The 10,832-nt window shown below is 45.2% G+C and overlaps 1 protein-coding gene across 1 annotated transcript in view; it reads left to right on the forward strand.

Annotated features, from left to right (window-relative positions):
* Positions 1-10,255, forward strand: part of PHGDH (phosphoglycerate dehydrogenase) — a 116,839-nt gene extending 106,584 nt beyond the window's left edge. Inside the window, 3 exon segments of the mRNA XM_056553274.1 lie at positions 3,605-3,729; positions 9,677-9,872; positions 10,053-10,255. Of these exon segments, the coding sequence (XP_056409249.1) occupies positions 3,605-3,729; positions 9,677-9,872; positions 10,053-10,180 (449 nt within the window). The 3' untranslated portion in view covers positions 10,181-10,255.
* The last annotated feature ends 577 nt before the right edge of the window (positions 10,256-10,832 follow it).

Consider the following 10,832-nt stretch of genomic DNA (forward strand, 5'->3'; position numbering starts at 1 on the left):
AGTAGATACATCCTCGGTAGGTGCCGGTGCGGTTCTGACCCAGAAGTCCACCAATGGCAAAACGGTGTCTTGCTGCTTCTTTTCCAAGACGTTCTCACCACCTGAAAGGAACTATACCATAGGAGATCAGAAATCTTGGACATTAACCCCTTAACGATGCAGGGCGTAAATGTACGTCCTGGTGAGCTGGTTTGTAACGCACCAGGACGTACATTTACGTCCTATACATAACCGCGAGCATCAGAGCAATGCTCGGGTCATGCGCGGCAGGTCAGATGTACGCCATTAACCCATCAGATGCCGTGATCAATACAGATCACGGCATCTGCAGCATCGCGGTCACAAAAATGGATGATCGGATCGCCCGCAGCGCTGCCGCGGCGATCCGATCATCCAGAATGGCAGACAGAGGTCCCCTCACCTGCCTCCACTGCCTTCCACGGGTCTTCTGCTCTGGTCTGAGATCGAGCAGACAATACAAGAAGATGACCGATAATACTGATGAGTGCTGTGTCCTATACATAACACTGAACAGTATTAGCAATCGAATGATTGCTATAAATAGTCTCCTATGGGGACTATTAAAGTGTAAAAAAAAAAGTAAAAAAAAAAGTAAAAAAAAATTGAAAAACTCCCTCCCCCAATAAAAACGCAAATTTTCCCTATTTCACCCCCAAAAAGTGTAAAAAAAAAAAATTTGATGTAGATATTTGGTATCGCCGCGTGCGTAAATATCCGTAAATATCTGAACTATTAAAATAAAATGTTAATGATATTGTACGGTGAACGGTAGATGTTATAAGCCTTCAAAATAGGGGATTGTAAACGTACTAATTTGGTTAAACAGTTTGCGATTTTTTTTCAAGCACAACAGTAATAGAAAAGTATATTATCATGGGTATCATTTTAATTATATTGACCCAAAGAATAAAGAACACGTCATTTTTACCGTAAATTGTTCGGCGTGAAAACGAAACCTTCCAAAATTTTCAAAATTGTGGTTTTCTTTTTAATTTCCCCACACAAATAGTATTTATTTGGTTGCACCATACATTTTATGGTAAAGTGAGTAATGGCATTACTAGAGACAACTGGTTGCGCAAAAAACAAGCCCTCATACCAGTCTGGGGAAGAAAATTTTAAAGAGTTATGATTTTTTGAAGACGAGGAGGAAAAAACAAAAAAGTAAAAATAAAATAATGGGCTGAGTCCTTAAGGGGTTTAGCTCGCCCTCGAAAAATGGCGTCACCTTCTGGAAGGATCTCGCCATTCAGTCAATATTTTCACGGACCATAAAAATCTCCAGTACTTACAGTCCGCACAGCGACTAAACCCCCGGCAGGCCATATAGTCTTTTTCTTTTCCAGATTTTATTTCCTTATTCATTTTTGGCCAGCGAACAAGAACCTTAAAGCTGATGCTCTCTCTAGGGCCTCTGATGTGGTTAGACTGGATTCCTCCCCTCGGCATATTGTGCCTCCTGAACGAGTGATTTCGGCCGCACCAGTCGACCTTCAGCAAGTACCCCCAGGGAAGTCTTTTGTGCCTACCCGCCTTAAAGTAAAGGTTTTGAACTGGGGTCATTCTCCTTTACTGGCCGGGCATCCTGGGTTTCGGAAGTCTATTCAGCTCATCTCCCGTCACTACTGGGGGCCGATCCTGAAGCACAATGTTACTGATTTTGTTCGTTCCTGTGCTATCTTTGCCTGTGACAAGACACCTTGTCTAAAGCCTGGGGGCCTTCTACAACCTATGCCCATTCCGGAGTCTCCTTGGACTCACATTCCCATGGACTTCATCACAGATCTGCTGCCCTCCCCTAACTATGCGGTCATTTGGGTGATCACTGATCGCTTCTCCAAGATGCCAAGATGTCCCATTTTGTACCACTACCTGGACTTTCCTCTGCTCCTCAGCTGGCAGAACAAATCTTTCAGCATATCTTTCGTCTTCATGGGTTACCATCACACATTGTCTCAGACCGAGGGGTCCAGTTCGTCTCCACATTTTGGCGGGCTCTCTGTTCCCGTCTAAAGGTCAAGTTGGACTTCTCCTTGGCATATCACCCACAAACCAATGGCCAGGTAGAAAGGGTGAATCAAATTCTAGAACATTTCCTTCGCCACTTTGTTTCTGCTTGGCAGGACGATTGGGCCAACCTCTTACCTTGGGCAGAGTTTTCCTATAATCACCTGTACTCTGAGGCTATAAGAACATCTCCATTCTTCATTGTTTACGGTCACCATCCTCGCCCTTCCCTTCCTCTGCCTGCCCCTTCTGGAGTACCTGCCGTGGATGACCAGGTTCAGGACTTAACTTCTATTTGGCAGTAAACCCTGCACTCTTTAGTTAACGCCTCTACCCGCATGAAGACTCAGGCCGATAAGAAGAGAAGACCACCCCCGATTTTCTCTCCTGGGGACAAGGTTTGGCTGTGTGTACAATTGAAGATCCTCAGTTACAAACTTCTCTTTTTTAGTGCCATTCAAGATCTTGCATCGTATTTACCCGGTGTCTTATAATCTCTGCTTGCCTCCATCCCTTCGTATCCTGAACTCCTTTCACGTCTCCCTCCTTAAGCCATTAATACTCAACCGTTTCTCCCAGGGGGATGTCTTTCCTAGTCCTGTGACCGGTGCTCCGGACGTATTTGAATTAAAGGAGATTCTGGCCGCCAAGACCAACAGGAACAAACTATTCTTCCTGGTAGACTGGAAGGGGTTTCGGACTTGAGGAAAGGTCCTGGGAACAGGAGGAGAACATTCTGGACCGGAATCTGGTGCCTTTATTTCTGCAGCCTAAAAAGAGGGGGAGACCTAAGAGGGGGGAACCGTTACGATTCACGCCGCAGCCGGACATGCTGGCCACGGGTGCATCCCTTGCCCGTCTCCCTGTACTGTGTCAGGGACGGGCAGCGCCACGGATCGCATGTCCGGTTGTGGGCCTTCTCAGCTGGCCCCAGGATACTTGCCCCACTGCTTTCCTGGCTCCTCTCTTTCTCATGACAGCTGGCATATGCTTCCTAGGGCACGCACGCATCGGCTCTCTGACATTTAAAGGGCCAGCTCAACGGTAATTGGCTATTGCCTGGTGCTGACCCTATAAAGTGTTCTTTATAGGGTCCCTGTGACCCCTGATCTTTATTCTACTTGCCATTGAGAAAGCGTTCCCTATTGTGTTTTGCTTTACCGTGTACCAGTTCTGTTTGCTACATTCCTGCCCACCGAATCAAGCCGCCTGCCCTGACCTTCCTGCCAGTCCCTGACCTTGAGTTCTTCTTACGAGTCTGTGCCTTGCCTCACCTCAGCCACCACTGAGGGCAAGTCGCGCCAGGGGTAGCGACCTGAAAATTTGCCTGCCGCAGCAAGTCCATCCTGCTTTACGGCGGGCTTTGGTGAAAACCAGCGGCTCCTTAGACTCCGCTCCCTGGTGCAACTTTCACCATCCTCCTCAGTGGTACAGCGGATCCATTAACACAGCTGTAACAGTTGTGTTGTAGTCATGGGATCCATCCCCCATTGGATTCTGGGCCGGGCAGATCAGTGTCATAATCCTCCTGTTCTTTATCTGCCCAGATATAACATCATGTTTTTTCTATCAATAGGGGGGGCTCTGAAGAATTATGGCTCCTTCCTCTGCTCGGCTGTTGCCATTGGAATTCTCCAAGATGAAGACAAGAAGGTGAACCTGGTGAACTCCTGCATCTTCGCAAAGGAAATAGGAATCCAGGTGATCTGTCCTTCTGGTTCTCAGTCATTACAAAGTCTGTTGGTGGATCTAGAACCAAGTCTGTATTTTCCTCAGGTCACTTGGGCAAATTGATTGTGGTGTCTAAATGTGGGAAAACCCATTGCTGGTACAGAGAGCAGATCGGGACCATCGTGGCAACATTTCGGGGTCCTGTTCAGCTGAGAGGAGAGGTGGAGGTCCCTTACCATGCTCCATTCCATCCAATCTGCGCTCCAATACTAGATAGCATCAGAATCCTGTACTAATGGAGCACCAATAACACTGATCAGTGCTGTTCTATAGCAGGCTGTAGCAATGGAGCACAGATAACACTGATCAGTGCTGTTCTATGACAAGCTGTAGTAATGGAGCACAGATAACACTGATCAGTGGTGTTCTATGGCAGGCTGTAGTAATGGAGCACAGATAACACTGATCAGTGCTGTTCTATGACAAGCTGTAGTAATGGAGCACAGATAACACTGATCAGTGGTGTTCTATGGCAGGCTGTAGTAATGGAGTGCAGATAACACTGATCAATGCTGTTCTATGGCAGGCTGTAGAAATGGAGTGCAGAGAACACTGATCAGTGCTGTGCTATGGCAGCCTGTAGTAATGGAGTGCAGATAATACTGATCAATGCTATCCCAATACAGGCTGTAGTAATAGAACACCTATAACACTGATCAATGCTGTTCTATGGCAGCCTGTAGTAATGGAGCACAGATAATACTGATCAGTGGTGTTCTATGGCAGGCTGTAGTAATGGAGTGCAGATAACACTGATCAATGCTGTTCTATGGCAGGCTGTAGAAATGGAGTGCAGATAACACTGATCAATGCTGTTCTATGGCAGTCTGTAGTAATGGAGTGCAGATAACACTGATCAGTGGTGTTCTATGGCAGCCTGTAGTAATGAAGTGCAGATAACACTGATCAGTGGTGTTCTATGGCAGCCTGTAGTAATGGAGTGCAGATAATACTGATCAATGCTATCCCAATACAGGCTGTAGTAATGGAGCACAGATAACACTGATCAATGCTGTCCTATGGCAGCCTGTAGTAAGAGAACACCTATAACACTGATCAATGCTGTGCTATAGCAGCCTGTAATAATGGAATGCTGACAACACTGATCAATGCTGTTCTATGGCAGGCTGTAGTAATGGAGCACAGATAACACTGATCAGTGGTGTTCTATGGCAGGCTGTAGTAATGGAGTGCAGATAACACTGATCAATGCTGTTCTATGGCAGGCTGTAGAAATGGAATGCAGATAACACTGATCAATGCTGTTCTATGGCAGTCTGTAGTAATGGAGTGCAGATAACACTGATCAGTGGTGTTCTATGGCAGCCTGTAGTAATGGAGTGCAGATAACACTGATCAATGCTGTCCTATGGCAGCCTGTAGTAATAGAACACCTATAACACTGATCAATGCTGTGCTATAGCAGCCTGTAATAATGGAATGCTGACCACACTGATCAGTGCTGTGCTATGGCAGGCTCCTATGGCACAGCATTGTTCAGTGTATGCAATCTAAAGATTATATGTAACTTTCTCCTGTGGGGACAGTTACAGTGAAAACATTGAAAAATATATGTGACTAGGCCCCTCTCCATTAATAAAAAAAAGTTTTGACCCCCCCCCTTTCACATTTTACATAAACAAGTGAGGTATCGCCGCGTGCGGAAATGTCCCAACTATTAAAATATTTATCAATACCTGTCCAGAGGAAAAGTTGCTCAGTTGTCCATAGCAACCAATCAGATCGCTTCTTTCATTTTCAAACAGGCCTCTGATTGGTTGCTAGGGGCAGCTCAGCTACATTTCCTCTGGACAGGATTTGATAAATCTCCCCCATAATGCTAATAAAATATATGGTCAATATCGAACACATAAAATTATATCAAAGTCCAGAATTGCGTGTTTTTGGTCACCTGATATATTAGAAAGAAATCGATAAAAAGTGTTAAAAAAAAAAGTTCCATCACAACAACAATGGTCCTGAAAAAATATACAGATTACTGCGCAAAAGACGACTCTGATCTATCACTGTATACGGAAATAAAGTGAAAATCATTATGGCGATTAGAAGACAAGGAAGAAAAATACAAAAAGCGGGGTACTCCGCTGCTCAGCATTTGGAACAAACTTTTCCCATGAGCTCGTGATGTCATAGCCCCGCCCCCTCAATGCAAGTCTATAAGAGGGGGGGGGGTGACGACCGTCAAGCCCCCTCCCATAGACTTACATTGAGGGGGCGGGGCTATGATGTCACAAGCTGCCGGCTCCAGCGTTTGGAACATTTTGTTCCAAATGCTGAGCAGAGGAGTACCCCTTTAACCCCTTAAGGACCAGGCCATTTTACACCTCAGGACCAGAGCGTTTTTTGCACATCTGACCACTGTCACTTTAAACATTAATAACTCTGATGCTTTTAGTTATCATTCTGATTCCGAGATTGTTTTTTCGTGACATATTCTACTTTAACATAATGGTAAAATTTTATGGTAACTTGCATCCTTTCTTGGTGAAAAATCCCAAAATTTGATGAAAAATTTGAAAAATTTGCATTTTTCTAACTTTGAAGCTTTCTGCTTGTAAGGAAAATGGATATTCCAAATAAAAAAATTTTTGATTCACATATACAATATGTCTACTTTATGTTTGCATCATAAAATTTATGAGTTTTTACTTTTGGAGGCACCAGAGGGCTTCAAAGTTCAGCAGCAATTTTCCAATTTTTCACAAAATTTTCAAACTCACTATTTTTCAGGGACCAGTTCAGGTTTGAAGTGGATTTGAAGGGTCTTCCCATTAGAAATACCCCACAAATGACCCCATTATAAAAACTACACCCCCTAAAGTATTCAAAATGACATTCAGTCAGCGTTTTAACCCTTTAGGTGTTTCACAGGAATAGCAGCAAAGTGAAGGAGAAAATTCACAATCTTCATTTTTTACACTCGCATGTTCTTGTAGACCCAATTTTTTTATTTTTACAAGGAGTAAAAGGAGAAAATGTATACTTGTATTTGTAGCCCAATTTCTCTCGAGTAAGCACATACCTCATATGTCTATGTAAATTGTTCGGCGGGCGCAGTAGAGGGCTCAGAAGGGAAGGAGCGACAAGGGGATTTTGGAGAGTACGTTTTTCTGAAATGGTTTTTGGGGGGCATGTTGCATTTAGGAAGCCCCTATGGTGCCAGAACAGCAAAAAACCCTCACATGGCATACCATTTTGGAAACTAGACCCCTAGAGGAACGTAACAAGGAATTAAGTGAGCCTTAATACCCCACAGGTGTTTCACGACTTTTGCATATGTAAAAAAAAATAAAAAAATTTTCACTAAAATGTGTGTTTCCCCCCAAATTTCACATTTTTGCAAGGGTTAATAGCAGAATAGACCCCCCAAAATTTGTAACCCCATCTCTTCTGAGTATGGAAATACCCCATGTGTGGATGTCAAGTGCTCTGCTGGCGCACTACAATGCTCAGAAGAGAAGGAGCGCCGTTGAGCTTTTGGGAAAAAAATTGTTTGGAATGGAAGTCAGGGGCCATGTGCGTTTACAAAGCCCCCCGTGGTGCCAGAACAGTGGACCCCCCCACATGTGACCCTATTTTGGAAACTACACCCCTAACAGAATTTAATAAGGGGTGCAGTGAGTATTTACACCCCACTGGCTTACATTTTTCATTTTCACGGACCACTGTTCCAAAAATCTGTCAGACACCTGTGGGGCGTAAATGCTCACTGTACCCCTTATTACATTCCGTGAGGGGTGTAGTTTCCAAAATGGGGTCACATGTGGGTATTTTTTTGGGGGGGGTTTATGTCAGAACCGCTGTAAAATCAGCCACCCCTGTGCAAATCACCAATTTAGACCTCAAATGTACATAGTGCGCTCTCACTCCTGAGCCTTGTTGTGCGTCCACAGAGCATTTTACGCCCACATATGGGGTATTTCTGTACTCAGGAGAAATAGCGTTACAAATTTTGGGGGTCTTTTTTTTCCTTTTAACGCTTGTGAAAATAAAAAGTAAAGGGCAACACCGGCATGTTAGTGTAATTTTTTTTATTTTTTTACACTAACAGGCTGGTGTAGACCCCAACTTTTCCTAAGGGGTAAAAGGAGAAAAAGCCCCCCAAAATTTGTAGTGTAATTTCTCCCGAGTACGGAGATACCCCATATGTGGCCCTAAACTGTTTTCTTGAAATACGACAGGGCTCCAAAGTGAGAGAGCACCATGCGCATTTGAGGACTAAATTAGGGATTGCACAGGGGTGGACATAGGGGAATTATACGCCAGTGATTCCCAAACAGGGTGCCTCCAGCTGTTGCTAAATTCCCAGCATGCCTGGACAGTCAGTGACTGTCCGGAAATGCTGGGAGTTGTTGTTTTGCAACAGCTGGAGGCTCCGTTTTGGAAACACTGCCATACAATACGTTTTTCATTTTTATTGGGGGGACAGTGTAAGGGGGTGTATATGTATTGTTTTACTCTTTATTAAGTGTTAGTGTAGTGTAGTGTAGTGTTTTTAGGGTACAGTCACACTGGCGGGTTACGGTGAGTTTCTCGCTAGAAGTTTGAGCTACGGCGAAAAATTTGCCGCAGCCCAAACTTGAAGCAGGAATGCTGCCCGTGTGAATGTACCCTGTACGTTCACATGGGGGGGGGGCAAACCTCCAGCTGTTTCAAAACTACAACTCCCAGCATGTACTGACAGACCGTGAATGCTGGGAGTTGTACTTTTGCAAAAGCTGGAGGCACACTGGTTGGAAAACCTTCAGTTAGGTTCTGTTACCTAAGTCAGTATTTTCTAACCAGTGTGCCTCCAGCTGTTGCAAAACTACAACTCCCAGCATGTACTGATCGCCGAAGGGCATGCTGGGAGATGTAGTTATGCAATAGCTGGAGGTACGCAACTACAACTCCCAGCATGCCGAGACAGCTGATTGCTGTTTGGACATGCTGGGATTTGCAGTTTTGCATCTGGAGGGCTACAGTTTTAGAGACCACTGCAAAGTGATCTCCAAACTGTGGACCTCCAGCTGTTGCAAAACTACAATTCCCAGCATGCCCTGACAGCAAACAGTTGTTTGAGCATGCTAGGAGTTGTAGTTTTGCAAGATCTGGAGGGCTACAGTTTAGGGACCACTATATAGTGGTCTCAAACTGTAGCCCTCCAGCTGTTGCAAAACTACATATTCCAGCATGCCCAAACAGCAGTCTGGGCATGCTGGGAGTTGTAGTTTTGCAACATCTGGAGGGCTACAGTTAGAGACCACTGTATAATGGTCTCAAACTGTACCCTCCAGATGTTGCTAGGCAACTCACCGGCTTCCGTCGGATCCAGCCGCACGTCATCGCCGCCCGCCGATCTCCGTCGCCTGCAGCCTCCGACGCCCGCCCGGATCGGTAAGTGGATCTTCGGCGCCGGTCCCCGTCGTTTCCCCGTCCTGCCCTGCCTATTGTAGGAGGGCAGGACGGGGAAAACGAAAGTAAACCCCCCCGCCCCTGATCTGCTATTGGTGCCACCTCACTCCTATCGCTTCAGGGGGATCGTGGGTGTCTTAGACACCCGCGATCCTCCTTACATTTCGGGTCACTATAGACCCGGAATGACCCGGAATCGCGCAAATCGCAAGTGTGAATTCACTTGCGATTTGCCGCGATCGCCGACATGGGGGGGTCTGATGACCCCCCTGGGCATTTGCACGGGATGCCTGCTGAATGATTTCAGCAGCCATCCCGCTCCGATTCCCGCTCGGCGCACGGCGGGGACTAAAACTGCCCATGACGTAAATGTACGTCCCTGGTCCTTAAGACCCAGGGTGTCGGGACGTACCGTTACGTCATGGGTCCTGTAGGGGTTAAGGGGTTCAACCAACACAAGTCCCAGACTATGAATCCTGATGGTCGTCTCCTCTTTCTTCAGGTAACGTCTCGTCATTCGGGGGACTCGGCAGAGACGAGGTTGGAGGTGTCGGGAGGAGGTCTGACCTTAGTTGGGGGTCTGAGCGGTGACCTCCCCGGCCTCATTCAGATCGGACCCTCTCGGTTCAGGAGTCCGGTGTCATTGGAGGGAACTCTACTGCTGTGGACGGAGGAGACAAATCTACCAAAACTTGTGGGTGAGTGATGACCTGACACGTGTGGTCACCTCTGACCCCGTCCCTGACCTTCCCTCGCGCTCTGTGTAACCCCGACATTCCCAGAATATATCATTTCATATGACATTGGTCCCGTGTGAAATCTTCTGTGTCCTCTTTGGACTCCATTTTCCTTCCTCACCGTCTTTTCTTATGTTCCAGAGGTTCTTGCAGCAGCGGGGAGTCAGCTCCAGAGTTTCCATGTATCCGGAGGATATAATGTGGCGGAAGTATCGGCCCCCCTCTCGGATCTGTCGTCTCTGGGGTCCTGCCAGCAGATCTCCCTATAATTCTCCACATGAAGTGTTTCCGGTCATTAGTTACTGAAATATTAATGATGTTATTAAAGACAAAGCTTCTAATTATATCGTCTTCCTCATCTTCAGATTGTAAAGATATAGAAGAGTCTAGAATGTTCTACATTGTATCAGATCACAGACATCTCTACATTATATCAGATCACAGACATCTCTACATTATATCAGATCACAGACATCTCTATATTATATCAGATCACAGACATCTCTATATTATATCAGATCACAGACATCTCTATATTATATCAGATCACAGACATCTCTATATTATATCAGATCACAGACATCTCTATATTATATCAGATCACAGACATCTCTATATTATATCAGATCACAGACATCTCTACATTATATCAGATCACAGACATCTCTATATTATATCAGATCACAGACATCTCTACATTATATCAGATCACAGACATCTCTATATTATATCAGGAGATCACAGATATCTCTACATTATATCAGATCACAGACATCTCTACATTATATCAGATCACAGACATCTCTATATTATATCAGATCACAGACATCTCTACATTATATCAGATCATAGACATCTCTATATTATATCAGATCACAGACATCTCTATATTATATCAGATCACAGACATCTCTACATTAT

Source organism: Hyla sarda, unplaced genomic scaffold (assembly GCF_029499605.1).
Source record: "Hyla sarda isolate aHylSar1 unplaced genomic scaffold, aHylSar1.hap1 scaffold_267, whole genome shotgun sequence".
Classification (NCBI taxonomy): domain Eukaryota; kingdom Metazoa; phylum Chordata; class Amphibia; order Anura; family Hylidae; genus Hyla; species Hyla sarda.